Source organism: Panicum virgatum, chromosome 9K (genome assembly GCF_016808335.1).
Source record: "Panicum virgatum strain AP13 chromosome 9K, P.virgatum_v5, whole genome shotgun sequence".
NCBI lineage: Eukaryota > Viridiplantae > Streptophyta > Magnoliopsida > Poales > Poaceae > Panicum > Panicum virgatum.
The window spans coordinates 63,673,849-63,700,127 of record NC_053144.1 but is presented as its reverse complement, the minus strand read 5'-3'; the positions used below and the strand labels follow the sequence as shown (position 1 = coordinate 63,700,127).

The window sequence follows — 26,279 nt, the reverse complement described above, 5'->3', positions numbered from 1 at the left end:
ATGCAACTTATTATTATTTCTGTCTACTTGCGCATTTAAGTTTACAGGAGTTGCTTGGAACCTTAGCTGCATAATCCTAGGTACCTATGCTTGAACACTAGTATGTGTAAGTCGCTAGATGGCTAGGCTAATGGTTCGGTAGAAGTCGAGTGATTTCCTGTCACTCGCGAGAATTATAGGAGTTGAATGTTTACTACATACTGCAACTATAAGGCTCACGAGCGGGGTTGTGGTACTTGTGATACACCGTCTGTTTAGTAAAAATAGATAAGGCCGCAGTGTGTGGTAGTGGTGGTTAAGCTTTTGAACGTACTAATCACATACCAAGAAATATGGTAATCGGTAAGCTTAAGTACCTGATCGGCCCGGCGAGTGGACTTTACTGTCACCCTCTTTGAACGTTGTTCTCATGCGGCCACATGCAGGTGCAAGAAGGCTCACGACCCGACGTACGGTGGCGTGTATTCTTGTACTCGAAGTGGGTGACCCTGATCCACAACCCGGAAAGAAAGGGGAAAAATCGCGTGGGCGAAGCGAGACGTCGACCCCCATGCGTGTGTGTTAGGTCTGCCTGGCCAGGTTAATAAATTCGATTCGAATCGTCCGCTTCTCACGGTTTGGGACTGCTTAACCCTTTTGCCACATAGAGTAAAAAGTGAAAGATGATGATGATGATGAAAATGGTTGGTTGGATGATGAAAGATATTTGTTTCCCACCATGTATGCTATTGGATAGATGCTCACCTAGAATGGTTAATTGAACTAGAATTTGGAAACTAAAACCCGAAATTAAAGATCTACTCTTTACTGCTTTTCGGCAAAACAAACCCCTCAAGCCAAAAGCCTTGCATGTCTAAATAAAGGGCTAAGTATACCCTTAGTCGGGTAAGCATTGCTGAGTATTAGTATACTCAGCCTTGCTTGTGGCTTTGTTTTTCAGGTGGTACATCTAAGGGTGTGGCTGACGTCATGTACGGGCTTCATCATGACGTCTTCTATCGTCGCTAGACTATCGTTCGTTTTCCGTCACTCTTGAACTCTATTATACTTTTATAAATTCAAACTCGGTTTGTAATAATAATTCAGTTTCATACTCTGCATAATAAAATTTGCGGAATGTTGTATTCTCTGAACTGCTTTGTCGATCCTGTTTCAAGTGGTTTAATCGGGATTTTACCCGACAGCATTGCTAGATTACTCCGTTTTAAGTGCGTGTTAACTCTGGTTGCCGTTTCGGTGATGATTAGCGCACTTAAGCCGGATTAATTTAGGCGGGGCTGCCACAGCCGGCGACACACCACGAAAGGGAAAAAAGATCGGAAAGCACAAGGAACTCACCACGAATCCATTCCCGCGGTCGGTTCGAGCAGAGGACGACCGGAGAGGCGGATCGACGGTGGAGCAAGCTTCAAACACCTCCAATGGTGTCCGGCGGTGGCGGGAGATGATTCCGGCCGTAAGAAGCCGGTCTAGGGGTTGGGGAAGGTGGAGGAGGTGCCGAGGAAGGTTCCCGCGCGAGGAATCGGGGTTTGGTGGCCATGGGAGGGAGATCGACGGGAGGGAACGACGACGGCGCGAGCGCTCGGGCTCTGCTCGGCTCTGGACGAAGTGAGGAGGAAGAGGATGAATGACAGGCTGGTCCCACGATCATACAGATAATTATCTGGGCGTTGCCTGGCGGACCGTCCGCCGGCTCCGAGCGGACCGTCCGCGAGGCAGGTGTTACAGGCAGATTGCAACATGTTGCTTCTGTCTTGTGCTTTATTGTTTGTTCTGTGCTGTCAACATGTACTGACGCTGTGCAAGTGCACTGAAGCCAAAAGCCATGTCATGATCAAAATGTCGTTCGTCACCTGTCCCCTGTCACGAGCCGCGGGTGCACTCCTGGCCAGATAAACATGATCATAATGGGCCGACAAGAGAGACTTTAACACCGCGGTTTCCCGGGCGTCTTCTTCTGCTGGGGCATCATCTATTGTGGGAATTTGTGGGAACAAAACTTTTTTTTTGTACGCTTGTACGAGCTTTTGTACAGCGAAAATAATTCCGGCCACACCAGGCGCTTTCATTAGTAAGAAAGTAACAAGTGCTACCATTGTACTAGCAGAGCTCAAAATTTCTACACAGAAGTTACACTGTAAGATTTAGGAACAGTACAACCCATTATTTACAGCCCACTAAATCCATGCTCCGTGACATGGTAACTTGCTTACCTGTATCTAGTCACAACTCAAAGCCATTTGATCCGTGAGTCGCACTGCATGTTCCGGCGAAATTGCCGTCATGGTCCAAGATGGGAAGCAGCCGGCGGCCATTAGGACGAGCCACCTCACCAGCCGATCGAGTGCCTCCGATCCTTTGGCGGCTTCGTGCGCACCTTGCCTCCATCCATGGCGTCATGCCGCATGAACGGGTTGAGCCGCCCGAGCTTCTTGGACACGTTGTTCATGAACCCGCCGCCGCCGGGCTTCCTCGGCGGCGGGCGCCGCCCCGCGGGCAGCGGAGCGCCGCCGGCCGGAGGGAGCGCCGACGGGTCCCTCAGGCGCATCCTCAGCCTCATCAGCTCGATCTTGAGCTCCTCGTTCTCCCGCTGCAGCTGCGACACCTCGTCCTGCGCCGCGCCGCCCCGGGCGTGCCGTCCCATGAGGCTCCGCGTCGGCTTGTAGGGCAGCGACGGGGCCGGGGACTCGCCGCCGGAGAACGACGACGCGCGGCTGGGCGGGTGTGCGGGGGCCTCGCCCAGGCGCCGCTGCTCGTGGTAGAGGACCTGCACCACCGTCTGCACCGGCAGCCGGTCGTTCTGCGCCGCGTGCGCGCACGCCTCGCGCGACAGCCGCTGGCAGTCCATGGCCTTGCACACCTTCTTCCTCTCGGCCTCGCTCAGATGCGGATGCGCCTGCACGAATCCTTACTCCATTATGAACATGATCGTTGTTTGAAGTCTGAACTACTAGTAATCAGTAAGCATCATCTTGTTGAGGAACAAACCACGATCAACAAGGCAGTAAAATTTGAATTTATGATCTGAAATTCTTTACCTTCAAGTAGATGTCGATGGCGCGGTACATGCCATCCTCGTTAAACCTGGCGCGTGCCGGGATCATCTCGGCGAGGTCGGTGAACTTGTCGACGGGCAGGTTCACGTCCGAGGCGATCTCGGCCAGGTAGGCCACCATGAGCTTGCCGACCATGCCGACGTCGTTGAGCGGCGACGCCGTCGAAACGAAGTCATCGTCCGTGCTGTAGTCCAGCCGGGCCGCTTCGCCCTCGTGTTCCAGGTACCCGGCCAGGATCCTCTGGACGGCGTCGACGTCGAACGTGGTGCCGTCGGCCTCGGGCGAGGAGGACGGGATCAGGAGGTCGTTGAGCACGGCCTGCCCGAGCTGCGCGGCCATCCGTTTCTCGAGGTCGAGCCGGCAGGCCAGCGTCGTGTCCAGGTGGAGCGCCGCTCGCAGCAGCATCGACAGGAAGCTCACGGAAATGGTGTTCTTCTCCTTGGGCAGCAGGCTCACGATCGTTTCAAGGACCACCCGCTTCTCGTGCTCCTGCCTCGGGTCCATCTTCTTCTTGTCCCTCCCGTGCATGTTCTGCAACAAGCTCAACAATGTCAGATGAATGCAGGAGCAATGTCCGATCCGATGCCTTTGTGAATGTGTAAAACTTCAGATCTCACCAGTCTTCGCAGAGACTTCTGGGCATAGAGCATGATCAGCGTGCCCAAAGCAACGCCCTTGAGCCCCCTCGCCTTCATCGCAATCAGGACTCTCTGGAACGTGTCAATCCGCAGCGAGGTCAGCTCGTCGGCCCACCAGTCGTCGGCGGCCTTCCACACGTTCACGCCGTTGTAGCTGCCGGCCGTGCTGCCCAGCGACATGGTGAACCGGCTGTCGCTGCAGGTGATGTGCGCGATGGCGTCGATGCTCCGGCCGACGAGGTCCACCTCCTCGGCCACCGGGATGAGCTCCTCGGACCTGCGGAGCACCGCGACCGCGCCGGCGAGGCTCGTCAGCGCCACGGCCTCCAGGTAGGCCTCCGTCCTGCCCACCAGGCTCACGCCCTTGCTCTCGTCGGTCATGTCCAGGTGCTCCGCGGCGCACCGCAGCATCGCGACGTTGTCCTCCGTGATCTCGAGGCTCTCGCCGTAGCAGAACTTGGTGACGAGCTCGAACGCCCGGGCGCCGCCTGGCATGCCCGTGATGTCGATGTGGGTGACCTTGGAGCCATTGATCCCGGACACCTGCTTCCGTATGTAGCCGCACCTCGAGGCCAACCGGAGCTGCAGCAGCGCCCGCGCCACTTGTTGTCAGGACTCAGGACCGAAACCTTCCTCTGTAATAAGATCCCAGCCAAGAACAGAAACGGGAGCGCTGTGGTTCAGGTTACCTTGTGCAAGTTGAAGGTCGCCTCCCCAACCTGGATGGTGATATCGCTCGGGAATTCCTGTGAAAGGATCCTGCAACAATGAACCAAAACAAGAGCTTCAAATTCACAAACTTCATTTTCAGTCTGAAGATGAACAAGATCAGAAGTGCAGATCACATATTGCTTGGCGAAAACTGCTGCTTCATTCAGTCTAAAGCAATTTGAACAGGTTGTCCGCGCCGGTTACAGACGATTCATATACACCAACAATTCAAATTTGAACATGAACATACACCGAATCAAATGCGCAACACATGCCAAATGGAAAAGCAGAGAAAGCGAGGAGAAGCAGCAAGGGAGGAGGAGGAGGTGGAGGGTACCAGTCGCTGGTTCTCTTCATCGCCGGGTTGTCGAACGGGTTCTCCATCCCGCAACCCTCGGCAGAGTCACCGTGCCTGCCCGCCGTTCACCTCTCCCGCTCCACCCCCCATATTCTCCTCCTCCTCACCTTCCCATCCCGGGGCGGCGTCGACGTCACGAGGGAATCGCGGCAGCGCGGAGCGAGTGACGCAGGTGCGCCAGCCGCCGGGCTCCGGATGGCGCCGCGGCTGCCCGCCACTGGCCTCGGCCGCCGGAGGCCACACGCTGGCGCGCGCCACCATCGCGCAGCGGCCGTGGGTGGATAAATGCGGCCGCCGAACCCGACCGATCCGGCGGGTTGTTTGTTTCCTTTGGCATTTAGCTGCAACCCATATTTGCCTTTTCTCGCCGTCGACTCTTCTTGAGTTCTTGTGCGGGAGGCGCCGAGCCGTGCTTCACTTTGACTGACGTGTGGCAGCAGGCAACTTTTTTTTGGGCAACCTCAGGCCTGGCGCCTCGGCCCAGCACCCGACTTGGGCCCTCCTACAAGGCGATGAGATCAGTTTAGGGACCATACGACGCGGGCTTACGGCCCATGGGCAGGCGCCGAACGGCCCATCTCTGAACGGAAGATATTCTCTGCTTGCGGTCTCGTCGCGGTCTAGCCGTCCCCTTGAAGCATCAACGGCCATGACTGACCACACTGACTGACGACGACGAAACGTCCAATCCATGAAATTTCCGATCCGGCGCGGGCACCCGTCGCCTCGTCGCCGTCCAGTCCACCGGCCTCCGTCGTCCTCCGTCACACGCGGCCTCCTCGCACCTTCCTCCACTCGTCTCCTCCTCCCCACTTGCCCTGCCCCAAAACAAGCAAGCAGCTGCATTAAAAAAAGGGAAAATTCGATTCATGCCACCACAACTCCGTGAATTTGGGTTTCATGTTGAAAATCATGCCACTCAATGATATGGATTTCAACATAAAATCCAATTTCAAGAAATTGTAGTACCATGGATCCAACTAACCCTAAAAAAAAGGCCACGGGAAACTTAATCCAACCCACCAACCAATCTCTGTTCGCCGCGCTGCCACGGCCCCCGCCTCATCCGCACGGCCCATGACGAGCGCCTCCGAGCTCTTCACCGCGCGCCGCGCCGCCCGCGGGGCGCGCCTCGCCGCCGACCCCGACCCGGAGCCGGATCCGCACGCCGACGCGCTCCGGGACCCGCACGGCCTCGCCGCCCGGAGGAGGCGCCGCGGGTGCCGCCCGCGACGACAGCTCGACGCCGCCGGGGACGTGCGGCAGCACCTGCACACCGGGGCCCCGCCGCCGCGCCGCCGCGGGTCGTACACCGTGAGGAGCCTCACCGACCTCGCCTCCTCTCCCCTTCCTCTTGATTGTTGTCGTGTCGCTTGTGTCGTGGTTGGATCCGTGCATCCCCGGCGTTGGCTTGTAGAATTCGTCGGGATGATTAGGGTTCAGATTTTGGCTTGCGCGCAATTCCTCTTGATAATTACTGTGGTTATTAAATTTACCCATATTGGTGAACATATGGAATAGTGATCCTTTTTTTAACGTGAATATGAATATAGAATGGTAATCATTTATGAGATTCGGAATCGTTTTGGTTTGGCTTTTCATGATCCCACTGGCACCACCATGCTGTAGAAGAATTGAAATGAGCCTTGAGCCTAGCTCATGATTATTACTGTGGTTAAATTTGCTCCAATTGGTGAACATATGGAATAGTAATCCTATATGAGATCCGGAATCATTTTGGTTTGGCTTTTCATGATCCCACTGGCACCACCATGCTGTAGAAGAATTGAAATGAGCCTAACTCATTGTATTGGTGTATGCACCATGTAGTAGAAGTGGTTTGCTTCATTGCTTATGGTCTTGATCTGCACCATTGCATTGTTAGCTGTACATATACTTTGTGGAAATAAGCACTCTTCAGTTTTCTTAGGTAACATCCTCAGCATTTTTTTTTGCAAGGCTTGATCTATGAAATGGTTATGTCTTGTCATGACATTTCTCTTGCATCGCGGTGAATATACAATTGCCTCACCCAGCCATGTGCTAGTTTGCAATGTATATATAGAACTATATTCTATCCTGGCACTAGAATTCTAAGGTTCTGTGCACATTTAATCTACCAAGTAACTTTTTGATTTCTCTGCCGTGTAAATTGGATTATCAGATATTTCTAAGGGAAGCTTTAAAGCATGGCCATGCAACCCATTTCTCTTTGGTTATCTAACCAACTTCATTTAAGAAATAGTTTTATTGTTTGTGTTGCTACATCGAATGATAATGTTTCTCTCTCGCTCTCTACAGGACCAGATCTTATCATACCTAGACAATAATAACATTGGGGATTCTGCTGCTCGGAGGAACAGACTTGATAGGCTGATGTTCAGGACAAATGAACGTCTTCCAGGTGCTGTACTGCAAGCGCAAGCACGTGTCCTGGAGAGACTAAGAGGCATTTCTCTCGGTTCATCCGCCTCCAGGCCATCTATCTCGTTAGATGAATTTTCAGCTAGCGATGTGTTTAGAATCATTGACTTCAGAAACAGGGAAACACGGCATCAGCCAAATGGACCCAACTCATCATCGTTCCACCCAAGCAGTGAATCAGATGAGGAAAGGCCAACCATCAGTTCCTCTAACTTACACAGGTTATCCGGACTTAGCAAGGCAGCTTTCCTGCGGCTGCAGATTGAGATTTTTGAGACTAGTAAAGATGACAACAGGGAGCCCTCGCCGGAGTGTTCCATTTGCCTTGATGGATTCTATGATGGAGATGAGCTGATAAAGCTGCGCTGTGGTCACAGGTTCCACTCGACATGTTTGGAGCCATGGGTGCGTAAATGTGCAGATTGCCCATACTGCCGCACGAATATTCGATCACAATCCTGATGACAAGCCCTTGGTTCTGAATAGGATTATAACCAGCACGAAGATGCATTGTTATATTTCGCTGTTGTCATGGTGCCTGTTATCTGGTGTGCGATGACAGCCTGTTAAATTTCATGTGTAGTACGCTGAATATCTTTTGTTGTGCCGGCCCTAAAGAGGCTTAAATATTGCGTGTGAATGGAAGCTGATAGAAGTATAGCTTAGGAAGCACTCTTTCCTGTGTATCTTGTGAGGAATCAAATCAAATGACCTTCTACTCGTGATGATGTTCTGTGTTTGCATTTTCGTTTGTATGACATGCATCTTGCTGGGATCGAGGAACATGAATTAACGTATGCATGCCCTGTTTAGTTTCTAAAAAAATTTCTACATTACCCATCACATCGAATGTTCGGACACATGTATGGAGCGTTAAATGTAGTTGAAAAAAATAACCAATTACATAGTCTAATTGATTAGCACGAGATGAATTTTTTAAATCTAATTAATTTATGATTGAACATTATTTGTCAAATAAGGTCATTCTCAGTGGGAGTTTTATGGGCACTAAATAGGCTGCCATGTCAGCATTTTTGATGATGTGGCAGCGTATTAATGAAGAGAGCGGTGAAATGAGTTTCATGGTGATGAAACTCTGTGTACACGGTTACCTAGACATGTTGTGTCTTGCATGTAACCTAGAAAACAACAATAGGTGAAACTATACATTGAAGGAGGGGTGTTTCATCCTAGTTTCAAACAGTTTTAGATGACGTGTCACTCTAGGTAATCGTGTTCATGAAACTTCCACTGAGAATGGGCTAACAACGAAATGTGCTACAGTACCAAAATCCAAACTTTTTCACCAACTAAACAACATAAGTTAGCATTCCATTGAACAGTAGAGCGGTGCCTGGATCAGTTCCCTCATGTCGGTGAGCATGTGGTCTCGTGAACACGTCGGCGGTTGGAGCGCGCTGTCTAAAAGTGAGGAGGTAGGTCGGTGCGAGGAGGGGTAGCCCGTCGCCAATAGTAACTGTCGAGAGCTGCCAGACCAGTTGAGCTACAGCACAAGCAGAGGGAGATTCGAATCTCTTGATTTCTCTTGAAAACGAGTCTGCGACAGCGAATTTAGTGTTTGTTCAACAAACGAGCAAGAATGCCTACTGAGCTACAAATACCAGCAGTAGAACTAGTTGCTGCAAAAGCTAATTATGCCTTCCGTCGTAACAAAACTTTGGAGTACAAAATTAGTTGGTCCAAAGATATTAGTAATGTTTTCTGTAAAATTGTCACCCTTCCCTGAATTTAGCAGTATCGTGCAGTTTCTACAAGATCAAAACAAGCTGGCACCTTATTACAACTCTGCAAAGGCTGAATAGGTGCTGGGAGCTGCCAGGTTCCTAATTCTGTTGTAAGGGGGCAAAATACAAGCAGTACCATACAGTTATTTTGGGTATCTTTTACATTTCTCATCAGAACCTATGCCCTATGAAACAAACTACAGTTCAGATGGCAACTCCCACAAAAAATCACCACCCTTCCAAGTCAGGCAGTAAAGCAGTGGCATTGATGCATGAAGCAAGACCTGCAATTCTGTTGCTAGCAGCATGATCACCAGTCCAGTGGACCAGTAATTTATATCGGACCATTACATAGGCGCCAACTGATCACCCAGGAGGATTGAGTTGTGGAGGTGCATCATCAAGCATGCCAGGCATCGAGCAGTGCATATCCAAGGATGAAGCCGACTGCCCAGGAGAGGTTTTTCCACGGATGAAACAGGCTGCCCTGAAGATGTGACAAGATAAGTTGCTCCAACCAGAGCACGCTACATGGTTTTCAACCTTGATCATCATAACAGTCTGCCATGGTTGCTAAATGCCCACATGTGCATGCCTCAAGCTCCTATTGGCCATAAGTTACTTAACAGCCAATGAATGTACCATACAAGCTGCTGATCTTATGAGGCTAGAAATCCAATTGTGACCCAATAAAAATAGTCACCAAATTGTCCTCAATATGCACACAACTGCAAAGTAAAAGAAATAGTAAATATATATAAAATAGGTAAAATGCAAAGTTACTCTTGCGCAACAGTAAAGACAGCAAGCAACAAGAAATGGGTCGGGTCAACATACAAAACACAAATTTGGTAACAAGGATTTAATAAGGATGTAAGGCTAATGTGTGTAGAAAAGACAAAGTAAAAAGCTACACCTTATGTTGTCAGTACTTAGTAAGTTAGTATACACAATCACACTAAGTGATAAAATACATGAGCAAGTAAGAAATATGAAACAAAAACAAATTGCCACATTTCTGTAAAGAATTATTCACCAAAGGCTCTGGTCAAGTAACAAACATATATATTCAGATATTGGAATGAACAAATTTATAGCACTTGAACAGGACGCTAACTGGTATAGTTACTAGAGCATCTACAATTTTTTTTAATTGAACTGATAGTAGCCTTTATTTCTGTCAACTTGACAAAGAATCATTTTTTCTTAAAAAAAGAATAGGACAAACGGACTTACATATCACAAGAGCAGCAAGTGCTAAAAAGATCAGTTGAACAGGGCGCCCATATCGAATTTGATAATGAGATCTTTGAAGCTGTCTATGAAGGGCTCCAAGCCAACCATAAAGTTTCTTATTGTATGTACCCTCATCACAAGTACTTAAGCAACTCCTGTTCCTTTCAAAGCATCCATCTAATCCCTGAATAGCAATACAAAGGTTAGAGCACTAAGGTATAACCAAAGAGAGAGCTACAGAACGAAGCATCTTTGCATCATTCAGGTAAGATCAATTACCTGAGTCAACTGAGAAGTACTAAGGGGGATAGCCTCTTCGACGTCTTTTTGGTTCACACCTGCCCATCTCACAGATCCATTTTTGCACTTTGTTCTAGGCTTAGATTGCAAGGCACTCGTTAATGCACCTGTTTTCACTATCTTGAGCAAAGGCACTTTGTGTGGGCCATCAGATGATTGTTCCAAACCTTCTTCACATTCATTCGGAATCAACATGCTCCATGATCTTATATCAGCACTGGCACTAGCTGCTCTTCTATGCCCACAATGCAAATCCTCTTTTGCTCTCCCTGAAATCAAATCGGTGGAACCAGCTGAATCCTTGGAGCTGTCAGTTGATATATCATTTTTCATCCTTGTTGTGTTGCTGCCCACTTCAATATCACCAGCCGAAGTTGTGACCACTTTATCTTTCTGTTGAAAAGGGCCTGCAGATAGGAAAGCCGCAAGGTCATTGCGCTCATCCTCATCCAAATGAACCCAGCTCAACGGCGCCCTCCCCTCTGCAACATTGGATTCTTTCAAGTTCTTCTCAACCTCTAATATTCGATAGCCAATCGCTGTAACGAAGTCATCATGCCTAGCTCTTGTATCTTTTCCTGCCGAAACAACCCGGTCGTTCGATCTGATTGCACGCTCCAGTTCATCAAGCTAAAAAAAGGATAGATCAAGAAATGAGCTATTAAATCCAAGATATTTCAAGCAGCAATCTTCAAATTTTCGTATTATAATTACACATATTTTATTTTATAATGACCCACTGGGTTTGGCCCCTGGCATAAAATGGACGGATAATATATCCATCAAAGGGCTGTTGTAGTGTTATCGTCTATGCATTAACGTAAATGTGGTTCCTAAATAGTTTTGCTAATTCAGCAACTCATAAGCACAAGAAATGAATCAAACTATTTGCCACGCTCAATGGCCATTAATCGTTTAAGCAAGGGAACTTTTGAGGAGCAGTATCACATCCCTTTTGAAAGCTAGCAGTATGACATCTGAAGGTCTAGGATAGACCGATTATGTTGCTCACGAATTTAGCAAGGAACTACCGCAATCTGAACCCGGAACAGGATAACTGCGAAATGAACGGCGGGAGCAAGAGCAACCAATTCACCTGCCACTTGGCGGTGCCGAGCGCCGTGTGCAGCTCGCGGCGAAGCTCGGCGGCCGTAGGCCCTCCTCCGGTAACGCCCGCCGCCTCCGGATCGCCCCCGCTCCTCTCCTGTACCCATATCCTGTACACCGATTCCATCCTGCGCAGACACCAAAACCGCGAGGCATCAGCACCAGATCCGCGAGAATGCAACGCAACCCGAAATGGGGAAAATAAAAGGCGCGACGCACCGGTCGGCGGATTCCTGGACCTCCTCCGCGGCGAGGAAGAAGGGGTCCTTCTCCCAGCGGTCGAACGACGTCGCCATACCCGCTTGCCGGATCGGAACCGAGAGCCTCGCTCGACTCCTCTCGAGAGAGAAAGAGAGGGATCGGATTCAGGATTTCCAACTGGTGGGTGGGTGGCGCGGTGGGGGAACGGCGCGAGCCTGGCTCTCTTTACTTTTCCGCCCGCTTTTGCTCGCCGCTATTTCCTTCCTGGTGCCCGGCTGGTGGCTGCCTATTATTGCGTCGCGCTTCGCCGGGGGCCGTGGGCTGGCGGGCGGCGGGCGCGTGGGAACGCCGCGGCCGCGCTTGCGCTGCCGTGCTGGGAACGTGGCTATTCCGCTGCCGTGTGGGATGCCACACACGACTGTTCCATCAGATAATCAGATTGAGACTATACTGTCAAGCTGTTGCCATCGGAAATGCGTGTGTATTCTGCTTAGTTCTCAGCTGTTCGAGGCGGGGATTGCTGCTGCTTAGCTCGCCTGTTTATTCATTTTAATCTCCCGTTAGGGAATGTTTATTCATTTATGGGCAGCCTATGCCCTATGCCCAGCAGGCCACGCTGGTTAATTGGTTATGGTAAGCGACGCTGGTCGCCGGGTGGAGGCTGCTGTCAGATGCTGGGAGAGCGCGGGCGGCTCGTCGCGGCGGCTTCTCCCCGTGTTGACGGCTTCAACTATGGCGGCCTGGCGCTGCCGTTCTGCTGGTGCCTACCGCGTCGGTAGTCGCTGGTCAGAGGGCATATCTTCTAGTTCAATTGTTTACATCAGCAGCGTCACGGGCGCGAACTCACCCAATGCACGAAGATTGCCTGGCAGATCGTCAGCATATTGTATAGCTGAAACCTGATGAAGGTTTGACTGGCGGACTGTCAGCATATTGTATAGCTGAACCTGATGACAGTTTCAGGCATCCATCATTTCCACATCCACCCAGTGATTAAAAACTTTTGGTCATGCCACAGCAGATTTTTCCGTGTTCAACAGATCTCAAATTCTTGTGTGCTGAAAGCATCACGAGACAGATATCACCCGACTGATATCTGATGAGTGACAAGCTGGCACTAACAAGAAAATCCCAAGTGTACATGTTATTAGCAGATTGCACTAGGAACAAACAGAGAGCAAACACGTCAACTGAGATTTTTTTTTAAAAAAAATCACACCATCAGGAACACCGGAACAGCCTGCCTGACAGCTCAGCTCACATCTTCAGGTCCGTCGTCCATGTTCCCTGAACACTGTGGCGTTTCGTGACGTGTCTGGTTCGCAGCTTCACCACTTTCCTGCCCAGAGAGTTCCTTAACCTGGTGGCTTGCAACAGTATTTCCTCAGGTGGTAAATTTCTTACGCAGACCACTCGCTCGTTATGGTTTTCTGCACAATGACAACGCTAGTTAGAAAATTAAAAAAATCATTCGTTTCCTGAGAAAACCAAAACCAAGGTAGCCATGGAAATGACAAAGACAAGGCGACAAGAAAAGAAAAGGTATAGCCGTATAGGATAGCTTTGTTTGAGGAATATCCTCAGCCTAGGACTATCCATCTGTTAATAATTTATTTTACTAGTGGAAAATACCAATTCGATCCCACAGGATTTTGCATGCTTAGTGCATGTCATGTCCTAACTCCGCCTATGCTGACTGGAAGACTCTCTCTCCTGAGTCGTCTCAACATAGCCGGTCCCAAGCCCGGGTAAAGGAGGAGGGTTGCGTTAGGTTTTGGCAAACCAGCATAAAAAATGCCACTCTAATGGATATGAAACCTACAAGAAACTCGTTGGGGCGTAACCCTCTTAGCGACGCGCTACATCGGAGACTAGCTATCAATGTGCATGAACCTTGAACTTATTTCTTTCGGGTTTCATCTCTAGCCTACCCCAACTTGCTTGGGAAAAAAGGCTATGTTGTTGTTGTTGTTGTAGTGCATGTCATGTCCTCATTTATAGGATCAACCCATTTAACAGAAAAGAAAGACATTACAAGAATCTGTATCAATCCACGGAATTCGTTGACATCTCTCCCATCCAACAACACTTGCTAGATGGCCCTATTCCATCCAATCTAAGATGGGTGTGATCATCCATCCTCCCACAGTTGGATGAGGCTCATAAAATGTGCACAATTTCAATGGAGGGTTTATGTTAAAATGATATATCCAAACCGAGATATGTTCACAACCAGGCATGTTGTATTCCAAGCAAGTATTCAAGCCTGACCAGAGAGAACAGGGACAGACCAACAAATGGACACGCTGTACAATTTACAACTGAACATGGTAGGTTAACCTACAGCGAGCGTCTCCTCAATACCAATCCAGATATCTAATGCCACTATCAGATGTGTTATCCCTAATAGAAATTCAGTTCCGCAGAATTCACAAACAATGTTACAGTGGAGAATGGACAAAGCAAAAAAAAAGATCTTACTGTAAATTCCTTTCAAGTTAGGGTGTTGACCTCGGACAAGCTCAGTCACCACTTCTAAGTGTGGGTTCTTTTCCTTAAAGGCTGGAAGATGTGCCTCCATGAATGCTCTGCAATCATAAAAAGTGTTAGTTGTTGAGGAGCAATTCACACATTGATATCCAGTAACAAAAAGTACTAAAACCAGCACCACGTTTAATCTGAAGCACCATACAACTGCCAGTAAACTACAGCGTACTGCTCTACTAGGAAAGCAATACATAGCTCGAGCAAAATTATGTTGAACGCAAAATTAAGGCCTTGTTTAGTTCCCTTCAAAATTCCAAAATTTTACAAGATTCCCCGTCACATCGAATTATAAAATTAACGCATGTATGAAGTATTAAATGTAGCTATACAAAATAATTAATTACACAGTTTGTCTATAATTTGCAAGACGAATCTTTTGAGCCTAGTTAACCCATGGCGGGACAATAATTACCAAATACAAACGAAAGTGGTACAGTGCTTTACACCCAAAACTTTATGCATCTAAACAAGGCCTAAGTAGAATGCAAGAATTTAATGAGACAAATCCCAATCATTAGCCTCTACTTGGTCTAAATCTCAACTAAATAGGCGTCCCTTAACTTCTTCCCTGAGGTACAGCTAGTCCCACAACAAATTTCCGTCTAGAAATGAAATGCCTGCACAGGAATTTTCCCTATAAAAGCTAAAAAAGCAACACGATAGTTCCCTTTGGTTCCAAATCATAACTACATACACTCCACACTAGTCTGAAACGAAGCGCATTCTTCGCCACAATCGACTGATTACCCAGCCAATTCCCGCATCGAAGAACATGAATTAGCCGGATCTCCAATAATTTTTGCTACAGAACAGGGAAAGCAACCTAAACACCATGGCGTAGTGACACTACTACTACTACTACTATTACCGGAGTGAGGAACCAAACTATATCATACCTGATCCCCCTGCTGCTCCCTCCCCAGTCGCAGTAGTTCACCACAAGCTTCTGCAGCTGCCATACCCCCCTCAGCGCCATCCTGCTGCCGCCCCAGGGATCAAACCGAACGAGGACAAGGGATGGGAGGCCAATCTCGCGGTGGGAGAGAAGGAAGGGATCGACGAAACGGCGTCCGACGAGGGGTTGGAGGTGGAGACGAGACCGGCGGCGCTTCTTCGTTAGGGTTTAGCCCAAGTAGGCCTGGGAACGGATCGTGTGAATCCAAGGGCCGGAAGGGCCTCCAAATTCGTGGGCCTGCATTTACAAATTTTTTACAGGCCGAAAACATGTACACAGGATCGAGTTTGTATTGGATTGTTCCGTGAAAGAGCTGGGCTGTAGACATGCCCGAGTCGATGATCAAGGATCGGCTCGAGGATCCTAAACGGATCGTGCCCTTCGCCGTATACTACATGGGCCGAGGGAGGTTGGGTCGGGCGGCGACGGGAGACGGGAGGATCCTGAACAGATCCTACGCTGCACGTGCGTCGTCGTCCCTCCCGGCGGGTCTCCGCCGCCATCCCCGACAAGGTCACCGGACCTCCTCCGCCACGCTTCTCCTCACCCCCGTCGTCGGCACCTACCACCGCGGCTGCTCCCGCATCACCCGCTGCCGCGGCTGAGGAGAGGAGAGGTGGCGCCGTCGGATCCGCCCAAAGGTCCAGCCTTTCGCCGCTCCTCCGCCGTTCGCCAACTCTAGGTGATGACGCCTGCCCGTCTCCTCTGGCCCCCATTTCTCCACGCATTGGTGTTGCGGTGCGTTTGATTTGGGGATTCGCTGCTCCGTGTATCAGGTTAGGGGCGTGGGATAGTTTAGTGCTGATACGGGGTCGTATGTCTGTTGATCCACTCGATTCCGGCGATTTAATTTGCTCGATTGGATTGGAGGTCCGTCTGCTGCTCTTGATCCACTCGATTCTGTGAGCATATAACCTGAGTTCTTATTGTTTAATATTTCTGTCCAGTAGCTATTAAGTGCCAAATTCAGTTCCACTTGGAAATAATTAATTTGTACTTGGGTACCACGAACTACCAGTGGACTGCTAGCTTTATCAAATCTAGAATTTGTGCTTTTATTACATACTACCAGTGACCTGCAGAATTTTTTTCTTCATAGCCACTACCTGTTGTTTCATATTACTCATTGCTAGCTGTATAATAATATCCAACAATGCTATCTCTTTTACAGTGTCTGGTATTATGAAAAGAGTTTCATCAGCAACCGCAGCAGCAGAGGTTGAGGATGCTATATCCACAGATCAGTCAGGCAGGTCAGGGAAAAAGAGAGATAAAGTTTGGGCATATGTTGACACGGAATTTATTGATGGAGTGGAGAAGGCTGTCTTCAAGTATTGTAAGCTTCAGTTATTTTCTGTGTCAGGGAAAGGAACAACTCATTTGAACAGGCATATTGGATACCATTGCCATCATATCCCTCAAGAGGACAGGGATAGATTCTTGGCATCTTTGAAGAACACGCCCGGTACAGAGAATTCTGTATTCGATCCTGTGGTATTCAGAGGACTCATTGCAAAGTATTTTCTCTATGGTGAGGTTGCATTTCGAAAAGCAGATGATCCTACTTGGAAAGAGATGATAAACTATTGTCAACCTTCATTCCATTGCGTCGGTCGACAAACAGTACGTGCAGATTGTATGATATTGTATGAAGAAGAGAAATTGCAGCTACAAGATAAGATCACAAAGTCGAAGTCTCATGTCAGTTTAACAGCTGATTTATGGTCGTCTAACCAAAACTTGGGGTATCTTGGAGTTACAGCCCATTACATCGATGAAGAGTTTGAGCTCTAGAAGAAGATCATTGCATTTAAGTAGATCTCTTACCCCCATAACTCATTTGCTGTGCAAGATGGGATCACTGCTTGCTTAATGGAGTGGGGTTTGGTTGATCGCGTGTTCTCAGTGACTCTAGACAATGCAAGTGTGAACAATAGAGCAATCAGAGACTTGCGTGCTGCTCTAGGTCCACAGATGTTCTTTGAAGGTGAACATCTACATCTCAGATGTGCTGCTCATGTGCTCAATATAATGGTTCAAGCAGGACTGCAAGTCATTCCAAATGATAAAAGGATAAGGGACATTATCAAGGTTGCCACCTCTACACCTTCACGGCTGCAAACATTCAACTCAGTCGTTCAGACATTAGGTCTCAGAGGCAAGTCAGGGCTAGTTCTAGATGTTCCCCACCGTTGGAATTCTACATATGATATGTTGCGTGAAGCTTTGAAGTACAAAGCAGCCCTCAACAGATTTGCAGTAGAGCAGTTTCAAGATTGTCCTAGTGAACTAGACTGGCAGGACACTGCATGGCTTTATGAATTTCTAGAGCAGTTCAATGATGCTACAAAAGCATTTTCTGCGGATAGGCACCCAACAGCTCACATGTTTGTGAAGATGATGATGGCTGTCGGTACCTCGGGACCGGGGTACCCCTTCCAACTGTGTCTGGGCAAGGACTCGCGTAGTTATCCTAAACTACGCGCTGAGGAGCAGAGCAGCCGGACCCCTGCGGTCCGGAGTCCACCTCGCCAGGCCAGCAGCCCCGGACCTGCTCTCTGCTCGGGGGAGGGTCCAGTGACTCCACGTGTCCCAGAGAAGGCAGCGCCCGGCGCAGATAGCCGGGGGTCCCCGGACCCCCCATGCCATCCACCCAGGAGGCATATGTGAGCTGCCTTCTCTACCTAGGAGGAACCAGTGATGACATAAACTAAGCGTCGGATCAACCGGCGTTAAGGGATTTCGTCAGCCTTTTCCCAACGGCTCTTTTGGGGTGTGTGGCCTATATATACCCCCAAGGCCGGGTCATTTGCTAGGGCTGGAGTTGCTGAAAGCTTACTACACTTGAAGAACATCTCCAACCACCATAGAGCATCATTGTACATCATATAGGCTTAAGCACACTTGTGAGAGTGCTTAGTGCTTGTAATAGGGATTAGTTCTTGCGAGAGCTCCCTTGAGAGAAGCCTTGCTGCGGCAAGCAATCATTGTACTCGTCGTGTGACCCTCCGACTTGGTGTGGAGAGGCAACGACACTTTGTGCGGGGAAGGAAACCCCTCTTGGTGAGAAGCTCCGATAGTGAAGACGGTGCCGTGGGTGACGCTTCGAGAGAGATGGTGGCGGTGGCCTTGTCTTGGTGACTTGGGGTCACTTAGCCTTTGCTTGCCGGGAGCCTTGGTGGCGAACGCAAGACGGTGATCAAGCGGAGAGACTCGGCATCACACTTGTTCGTGTTGGACAAGTGGCCGTGGACGTAGGGAGGGACTTGGTGTCCTAACCAAACCACGTTAAATCGTGTGTCTTGGTGTCTTCATGGGAGTTTGCATATTCTCTCCCTTACCTCTTTACTTACCGTATTACGTTTTCGCATTTACTCTATCTTGCGTGCCTTTACTTTCCTAGTTAGTTTGATTTGGATTGGCTATAGGTTGCAAGTCTTTTAGGCGTAAATAGAGAGTAGCATAGATAAACCTTAGTCATAACTAGCATGTGTAGGACGTGTTAGGTTTATCTCATGAAAATAGATTGAGCCCTAGGATAGAAAGCGATTAGCGACCCTATTCACCCCCACCCCTCTAGGGTCGGACACCCCGGTAATCCTTACAACGTTGCACGCCAGCGAGAATCAGGGCGCCCGTCAAAGGCCCCCTCATATGCTTCGAGCAGCGAGGCGCTGGCGGCAGCTAGGGAGTTGCTTTGCAACCCTCCGGCTGCAGCCCCGCCAGACGCCCTGAGGCAGTGGCGGGACGACGTTGACTATCTCCTTCATCTGGCTCAGGCCTCCCCCAGTTCCACAAGGACTGGTCAACGACCTCCATCTGGCATTGCGGTGGTACCCTACCACCGGCGCCAGGGCGGCACGTCGGCATCCGTGCGCTCCCCCACGGTGAGGGGTGCGCGAACAGAAGACCTGCGGGCGGAGCTCGACCGCAGGTGCGCGGGTGAGGACGCCCGCATCTCCGTGGAAAGGGCGCGAGAATGCCGCCTCAACATTGAGAGCTGCAATCTCAACGCTGACTTGGATGCAGCGGCACCCAAGCTCCCGGGAAACGCCCGGGCACTAGCGGCTGCCCCGGTTGCTGGGGTGGGCTGTGCCGCGCTCGCGGATCATCTCCGCGCGGTGGCCTGGCCGTCTAAGTTTCGTCCACAACTGCCGGAGAAGTATGACGGTACCACTAATCCGTCGGAATTCCTGCAGGTGTACGTCACAGCCATCACAGCAGCTAGGGGCAATGACGCTGTCATGGCGAGCTATTTTCATGTAGCCTTGACTGGGGCAGCCCGGACTTGGCTCATGAACCTCACTCCTGGGACGATTCAGTCCTGGGAGGGGCTCTGCGCCAGATTTATGGCGAACTTTGCCAGTGCTTATTAGCAGCATGGTGTGGAGGCTCACCTCCACGCCGTGAGGCAGAAACCTGGAGAGATGCTTCAGGCATTCATCTCGCGCTTCACCAAGGTACGAGGTACTATTCCTCATATCTCTGACGCATCTATCATTACTGCTTTCTGTCAGGGAGTACGCGATGAGAAGATGCTCGAGAAACTGGCGACACACGAGGTGGAAGGCGTCACCACACTTTTCTCCCTGGGCGACAAGTGTGCTAGGGCCGCTGAGGGCCGCGCGTGTCACTCAGCCCCCCAAGACGGAGTCGCCGAGGCTGGTGGCTCCAGAGCTACCGTCCAGGGCGGTGGCAACAAAAAGAACAAGAACTGCGGTTGCTGCGGCAGCAGCACCAGCTGCAGCAGCGGCAGCTGGGGGCCAGAATGCGAATGGCAAGCGCCCGCGCCCGTAGGGTGGCAATGGTGGTTCATGCCCAGTTCATCCCACAGCTCGCCACAGCGCCGCTGACTGCCGTGAGATCCAGAAACTCGCGAAGCGGGTCAGCGGGCGGCGTGAGCAGGCCTTCAAGGACGGCTCACCCCCTCCTCGCCAGCAGCCTGGCAAGGAGAAAGCCTCCGACAGTGAGGCCGCTGCCGTGGAGAAGGGGCTAGGGTACCAATCCCCTGCTCGAGAACTAAAAGGCGTCTACAGCCATGGCGACACCGACTCTGGCGAGGACGAGCACCGCAAGAAGTTGTACGTGATGTACGGCGGAAGCTCAGAACTCATCTCCCGGAGAGATGTCAAGACCCTTCGCCGAGAGGTCCTCTTGGTGAAGCCGGGGGTCCCGAGGGCGGCGCCTCACCACAGGTGGAGGAACACCACCATCTCCTTCGGGCCATCTGACTGCTCGGAGAATATGGCCGGGGTTGCTGTACTACCTCTAGTCACCGTCCCTATCATAGCCAACATCAGGCTCTATCACGTATTGATCGACGGCGAGGCTGGCCTCAACGTCATCAGCTATGTAGCGTTCAAGCAGCTGCAGATCCCGGAGTCCAAGCTGGCTCCCTCTCGCCCATTCTCAGGAGTGGGCCCACACCCGGTGTTCCCTCTGGGGAGCATCACTCTACTGGTCGCGCTCGGGACTGAGGAGAACTTCCGCACGGAGAACGTCCAGTTCGACGTCGCAGAGGTAAACCTCCCGTTCAATGCCATCATTGGCTGGCCGGTGCTCTACCGCTTCATGGCCATTGCCCACTACGGGTACTTGGTCTTGAAGATGCCATCCCCTGCCGGTGTCCTCACCGTGCGGGGTGACCGCACCGCTGCCATCGCTGCAGTTGAGAAACTGCATGCTCTGGCGGCGGAGGCTACACGCTCCGAGGAGGATACCCCCTCCACCTCGCGAGCCAGGGCGCCTGCAAGGGCACCTAAGGTTCAGCCGTCTAATCCGTATAATGTACCCGCGAAGACCGTGCAGGTCGGAGCGGACTCCTCCAGGACCACCCGCATCGCGGGAAACCTGGAGGAGAAATAGGAAGACGCGCTCATCACTTTCCTCCGGGCAAAGGTGGACGTGTTCGCCTGGGAACCGTCACAGATGCCCGGGATCCCCAGGGAAGTGATCGATCACCATCTGAGGATCTACCCCGACGCCAAACCGGTACGCCAGAAACCTCGGAAGCAGTCCGTGGAGCGGCAGAACTTCATCCGTGAAGAAGTCTGCAAGCTGCTACAGGCTGGCTTCATCGAGGAGGTCCACCACCCCGAGTGGTTGGCCAATCCGATCGTCGTCCCAAAGGCCAATGGGAAGCTTCGAATGTGCATCGACTACACCAGCCTCAACAAGGCATGTCCCAGAGACCCCTATCCTCTTCCACGTATCGATCAGATTGTGGACTCCACCTCCGGGTGTGACCTTTTGTCTTTTTTAGATGCTTACTCTAGTTTCCACCAGATACAGATGTCTAGGGAGGATAGGAAACATACTACTTTTTGTAACAGTGGATGGACTTTATTGCTATATTGTCATGCCATATGGACTGCGGAATGCCTTACCCACGTTTGTGCGAGCTATGAGCAAAACTTTCTGTAATTTAATTAGAGATATAGTTGAGGTATATGTCGATGACATCGTAGTCAAAACTAAGGTAGGGTCAACCCTAGTCGAGGACCTGCCCCTCGTCTTCGACCGACTGCGCACCACGCGCACGAAGCTAAATCCCGAGAAATGCATTTTCGGCGTCTCGGCAGGGAAGCTGCTAGGTTTCCTGGTCTCACATCGAGGCATCGAGGCAAACTCAGCCAAGATCAAGGCGATAGAGGCGATGAGGCCTCCTGGCCGCATCAAGGACGTACAGAAGCTCACCAGGTCCTTGGCTGCTCTTAGCCGCTTCATTTCAAGGCTGGCAGAGAGGGCTCTCCCCTTCTTCAAGCTGTTGAGGTCTGGTCCATTCTCTTGGACTGAAGAGGCTGAATAAGCCTTCCAGGAACTGAAGCAGCACCTCACCTCACTGCCAGTATTGGTGGCTCCAGAGCCAGGTGAGACGTTGTTTTTGTATCTTGCTGCGTCTGCAGAGGCAGTCAGCATGGTGCTGGTGGCCGAGAGGACTGAGCAAGCCCGCCAAGGGGACACCGGGGTCCCCCGGGCCAAGGATGATAGGCCGGACCACGGACGTGAGGGTCCGGCAGCCAAACCTCTGTCTGAAGGTCTGAACCCCGGACATGGGGGTCTGAAGGACCTGACGTGGTGGACAAGGGCTAGCCGGACCCGGTGGCCAGGGTCCGGACCATCCAGAAGCCAGTCTACTATGTCAGCGAAGTCCTCCACGAGGCAAAGGTCAGGTATCTAGAGACGCATAAGCTTATCTATGCCATATTTATTGCGTCCAGGAAATTGTGCCATTATTTCCAAGCGCACAGAGTTGTCGTAGTGACCTCTTATCCTCTGAGAGCGATCCTACACAACTCCAATGCCACAGGCAACATCGCCAAGTGGGCAGCAGAGTTGGCTGAGTTCCAGCTGGACTTCCAGCCCCGCCAAGCAGTCAAAAGCCAAATCCTGGATGATTTCATAGCAGAATGGACTCCTTCCCCAAGCAATTCTGGGGGTCCGGACCTTAACGCCGGACCCCCGGAGCCGAAAGTCAGGATACCAGTCTTCACCAAGCCCCACTGGACACTCTTCTTCGACGGGTCCGTCCGCAAGCAGTGGGCCGGAGCTGGTGTGGTCCTCATCGACCCAAACAGAGATCAACAGAAGTACATGGTGCATCTTGAGTTCAAGGCCACAAACAACATGGCAGAGTACGAGGTTTTGATCTTTGGCCTGACAGAAGCCCTGTCTATGGGGGTCCGGCAGCTCCTGGTGAAGTGAGATTCTCAGCTGATCATTAAGCAGGTCCGAGGGGAGTGCAGTTGCAACAATCCCCAGCTCGCAGCATACCTCATACATGTGAGGAAGCTCGAGAAGGACTTTGATGCCTTGGAACTGCAACATGTTCCCCGCGAATTCAACTCAGCAGCAGATGACCTCTCCACGAGAGCATCTACCTGGGCACCCGTGCCCGAGGGCATCTTCGAAAGACAGCTGCTGAAACCTACCACCCAGCCTGCCGAACTGGGTGAAGGGGATCGATCTAGCACCTCGAAGCTAGCGATCCCGGTGGCAATCCATCCGTGGAGCCCGCCAGGGGTCGTGTGTGCTACCGAGGATCCCGGATACCTCATAGGGCCACCCCCAATTACTCAGGGAAATCCCGATGCATGGATCTCCGAGATCCGGGACTACTTGAAAGACAACATCCTTCTTGAAGATGATGTAGCCGCTGAGCGCATAGTACGATCTCTACCGCCGTGGCGCCAATGGTATCCTCATGCGGTGCATTTCCCGGGAAGAGGGCCGCGAGTTACTCACGGAGATCCATGGAGGCGAGTGTGGAAGTCATTCCTCATCTTGCATGCTTGTTGGTAAGGCCTTTCGGCATGGCTTCTACTGGCCGACAGCACTCCAGGATGCAGCTGAGCTGGTAAGGTCCTGCAAAACATGCCAGTTCCATGCAAAGAAAATACACACCAGCTCAAGCTCTGCAAATGATCCCGCCCTCATGGCCATTCGCCGTATGGGGCGTGGATATCCTGGGGCCGTTCCCCTGGGCCGTCGGCGGGTACCGGTTCCTCTACGTCGCCATTGATAAATTCACAAAGTGGCCAGAGATTACCCCTGTGGTGAACATCACCAAAAGATCAGCAGTCACATTCCTCAAGTCCATTGTGTGCAGATTTGGCGTCCCAAACCGCATTATCGCGGTTAACGGGATCCAATTCAAAAGCAGACTCTTCCAAGAGTACTGCGAGGACATCAACATCCAGCTATGCTTTGCGTCTGTAGCACATCCCCGCAGCAATGGACAGGTCGAGAGGGCAAATGCAGAGGTCCTCAGGGGACTCAAGACCCGCACCTACAATTGATTGAAGAAGCATGGTGCAAGATGTGTTGATGAGCTTCCGTGCGTGCTATGGGACAACCGGACCACATGTCACACCCTGAAATTTTTGGATTTTAGGATGTGATTAAAATTAAAAAGTAATTCAACAATTTTCTCATAATTTTAAAATTTTCTGAACATTTATTTTCTTCACAGGGAAATTATTATAAAAGAAAATAGATTGGTTGATTTTTTCTAAATTAAATGAGGTTGTTTGTTGGTTATGTATTCATGCTGTCATTGCATAGTTTTATTGTTTGTTGTTCAGTTTGAATTTGAATTCTTGAATTCAAATTTGAATTGAATGTGTTTGAATCCTTTCAAAAATGGAAATGCATTTCCTTTACCCTCTTCCCCTTTTCAGCTCAGTTGGCCCAACCCATCTCCCTCTCCCTCCTTTTCCTTTTTCCTTCCCGCGGCCCAAAACCCCATCGCCGGCCCGTTACCTTTTATTTTCCTTCGGCCCAGCCCGTCCCGGCCTTCTCCTCCCGCAGCCACCGACAAGCGGGCCCCGCCTGTCAGGGTCGTCCTCCTCCCGTGGCTGAGTGGGACTCCGTTGAGTCCGGCCGGCACACGCCGCGCTGTGGCCTTCTTGGCCCACACGCCAAGGGGCGTTGCCCACCCCTATATAAGCAACGCTGCGCCCCCAGGGAACCCTACCGAGACACAGCCGCCGTAGCCGCCCTCGCAAACCCTAGCACCGCCGCCATTGACGAGCTCGAGCTCGGAGTCACCGCCGCGCCGCTGTTTCCGCCGCTCCCTGTCGATTTCAAGCCTCCCAGGATCTTCGCGCCGAGGTAGTGGAGCCCGCGGGCTCGTTCTCCCCCTCCTTCTCACTCTGCTCCGCCTGGAACCGCTCGTCGTCGCCGTCGCTTCGCCGTGCGCCGCTGCGAGATCCACCCCGCCCGTTCTAGCCCGCGCTGCTGCCCAAATTGAGTTTGCCGTGGCATACTCGTGCTCCCCGTCCTGGTCCCGAGCCAAATCGAGCCTGAGGCGCCTAGAACGCCTATTCTGGTGATCCCACCGCCGCGCGCCGCCGCCAGCCACGCCACCGGCCGCTCAGCGCCGCCGCCGCTCGCCCCAACCGTCCTGAGCCGTCGAATCAAGATCCGAAGGTCCAGATTAGATCCAATCCGGGGTCAACTGAGCGGATACTGGTCAACCCTAGTCCATTTTGCAAAAGAGCCCTTCCATCTTCCTAAAATCAACCCGAAATCCACACATGTTCAAAAGTATTTACATGGAAGCCCTTTATTTTCTGGTTTAGCCCCTGCCTTTTCCTAAAATCTAACCCGCCGCCCAGAACCTCTAGTTTTGCTTTCTAGCCCCTATAGTTTAGGTTTAATCTCATTTTAGTCCCTGGTTTCTTTAAAGCTAGCCCCTGGAAGTTCAAAACTCTCACAAACAAGTCCTTGGTGCACTGTTTTAGCCATATCTTTCACGTTTCAACTCCGTTTTCAGCGATTCTTGCGCTCACGTGATCCTTGTGACATGTGCAATAGCTTTATACCCTTTTTATCCTCTGTGAGCACACTTTGTTGTGTCTTACAAATCTTTTCTATTAGTCCTTAACCTTTTAGTTAATCGCGACTAGATCCTTGAAGCACCGTTTAGTCTATATAATTGCCGTTTTAGTTCCATTTTTCGCGTTTCTTGCGCTCTCGTAACCGTAACAGTGACCCCCTATCCTTTAGTACGCCCTTTTAAAGTCTTTCTTTTATTTTGGTGTATTGTTCTTAGATGTATCTTCTTGTTTGCTTTGTATGTTTGCCCGAAGATTGTTCCGAGTAGAAGATCGCCATTCAAAGATTGAAGATCAAGAATTGCAAGTGAGCAAAAGCTGAAGAGTAGTAAGAGTAGCTTTTTGTTGGAGAAAGGCAAGTGACCTTAACCATATTTCTATCTATGCTTATATACAAGAGTACTTGAATTAATTGGAACATGGAGAACCACCCAAGAAAACCGTACAACCACAATACTATATGGCTCTGGTCTTGGCTAAGTAATTAGATGAACTATATGTTGTGTTGGGGTTGTTTCGCTTGGTGGTTATGAGTTTGTGTTGTGGAGCGGGTGAAGGAAGCTGTGTCTTCTGAGGGACCGCAATGGCAGGGACCAACACATACATATAGGGATTCTTTGTAAAGGCCTCTAGCGTCCCTATGCAATCACACCCCGGAAGTGTG

The 26,279-nt window shown here is 50.7% G+C and overlaps 4 protein-coding genes across 5 annotated transcripts; 1 reads left to right on the top strand and 3 right to left on the bottom strand.

Moving 5' to 3' along the window:
• Nucleotides 1-1,990: 1,990 nt before the first annotated feature.
• Nucleotides 1,991-5,039, bottom strand: LOC120646928 (BTB/POZ domain-containing protein SR1IP1-like). The gene is made up of 5 exons (XM_039923462.1): nucleotides 4,743-5,039; nucleotides 4,384-4,453; nucleotides 3,674-4,276; nucleotides 3,039-3,587; nucleotides 1,991-2,896 (listed from the first exon to the last, which is right to left on the bottom strand). Exons 1-5 carry the CDS (start codon nucleotides 4,787-4,789, stop codon nucleotides 2,330-2,332), a joined length of 1,836 nt encoding a protein of 611 aa, XP_039779396.1. The 5' UTR covers nucleotides 4,790-5,039; the 3' UTR covers nucleotides 1,991-2,329.
• A 721-nt stretch (nucleotides 5,040-5,760) lies between these two features.
• On the top strand, nucleotides 5,761-7,915 carry LOC120646927 (probable E3 ubiquitin-protein ligase RHY1A). Its single transcript, XM_039923461.1, has 2 exons — nucleotides 5,761-6,077; nucleotides 7,065-7,915. The coding sequence occupies exons 1-2, from the start codon at nucleotides 5,841-5,843 to the stop codon at nucleotides 7,647-7,649; spliced, it is 822 nt and encodes a 273-aa protein (XP_039779395.1). The 5' UTR covers nucleotides 5,761-5,840; the 3' UTR covers nucleotides 7,650-7,915.
• Nucleotides 7,916-8,871: 956 nt separating this feature from the next.
• Nucleotides 8,872-12,054, bottom strand: LOC120646926. The gene is made up of 5 exons (XM_039923460.1): nucleotides 11,795-12,054; nucleotides 11,565-11,703; nucleotides 10,448-11,098; nucleotides 10,169-10,352; nucleotides 8,872-9,660 (listed from the first exon to the last, which is right to left on the bottom strand). The coding sequence occupies exons 1-5, from the start codon at nucleotides 11,869-11,871 to the stop codon at nucleotides 9,632-9,634; spliced, it is 1,080 nt and encodes a 359-aa protein (XP_039779394.1). The 5' UTR covers nucleotides 11,872-12,054; the 3' UTR covers nucleotides 8,872-9,631.
• A 695-nt stretch (nucleotides 12,055-12,749) lies between these two features.
• On the bottom strand, nucleotides 12,750-15,497 carry LOC120646925 (54S ribosomal protein L51, mitochondrial-like). 2 transcript variants are annotated; one of them, XM_039923459.1, is made up of 3 exons: nucleotides 15,220-15,497; nucleotides 14,288-14,364; nucleotides 12,750-13,206 (listed from the first exon to the last, which is right to left on the bottom strand). In XM_039923459.1, exons 1-3 carry the CDS (start codon nucleotides 15,297-15,299, stop codon nucleotides 13,034-13,036), a joined length of 330 nt encoding a protein of 109 aa, XP_039779393.1. In that variant the 5' UTR covers nucleotides 15,300-15,497; the 3' UTR covers nucleotides 12,750-13,033. The 2 variants fall into 2 exon arrangements, with proteins under 2 accessions (XP_039779393.1, XP_039779392.1); XM_039923458.1 differs by having other exon boundaries at nucleotides 14,258-14,364; nucleotides 15,220-15,493.
• Nucleotides 15,498-26,279: the final 10,782 nt, after the last annotated feature.

Excerpts from the sequence above, each read along its gene's own strand:
- LOC120646928 (XM_039923462.1), bottom strand. The coding sequence starts at position 4,789 with ATGGAGAACCCGTTCGACAACCCGGCGATGAAGAGAACCAGCGACTG. Across the intron at positions 4,277-4,383 it reads CGACCTTCAACTTGCACAAG|CTCCGGTTGGCCTCGAGGTG; the intron begins GTAACCTGAACC and ends GCGCTGCTGCAG. Across the intron at positions 3,588-3,673 it reads AGAAGTCTCTGCGAAGACTG|AACATGCACGGGAGGGACAA; the intron begins GTGAGATCTGAA and ends AGCTTGTTGCAG.
- LOC120646927 (XM_039923461.1), top strand. The coding sequence starts at position 5,841 with ATGACGAGCGCCTCCGAGCTCTTCACCGCGCGCCGCGCCGCCCGCGGG. Across the intron at positions 6,078-7,064 it reads GCCGCCGCGGGTCGTACACC|GACCAGATCTTATCATACCT; the intron begins GTGAGGAGCCTC and ends CGCTCTCTACAG.
- LOC120646926 (XM_039923460.1), bottom strand. The coding sequence starts at position 11,871 with ATGGCGACGTCGTTCGACCGCTGGGAGAAGGACCCCTTCTTCCTCGCC. Across the intron at positions 11,099-11,564 it reads TCGGCACCGCCAAGTGGCAG|CTTGATGAACTGGAGCGTGC; the intron begins GTGAATTGGTTG and ends TCCTTTTTTTAG. Across the intron at positions 10,353-10,447 it reads GTACTTCTCAGTTGACTCAG|GGATTAGATGGATGCTTTGA; the intron begins GTAATTGATCTT and ends ATTGCTATTCAG.
- LOC120646925 (XM_039923458.1), bottom strand. The coding sequence starts at position 15,299 with ATGGCGCTGAGGGGGGTATGGCAGCTGCAGAAGCTTGTGGTGAACTAC. Across the intron at positions 14,365-15,219 it reads GGGAGCAGCAGGGGGATCAG|AGCATTCATGGAGGCACATC; the intron begins GTATGATATAGT and ends TTATGATTGCAG. Across the intron at positions 13,207-14,257 it reads TAACTTGAAAGGAATTTACA|AAAACCATAACGAGCGAGTG; the intron begins GTAAGATCTTTT and ends GTCATTGTGCAG.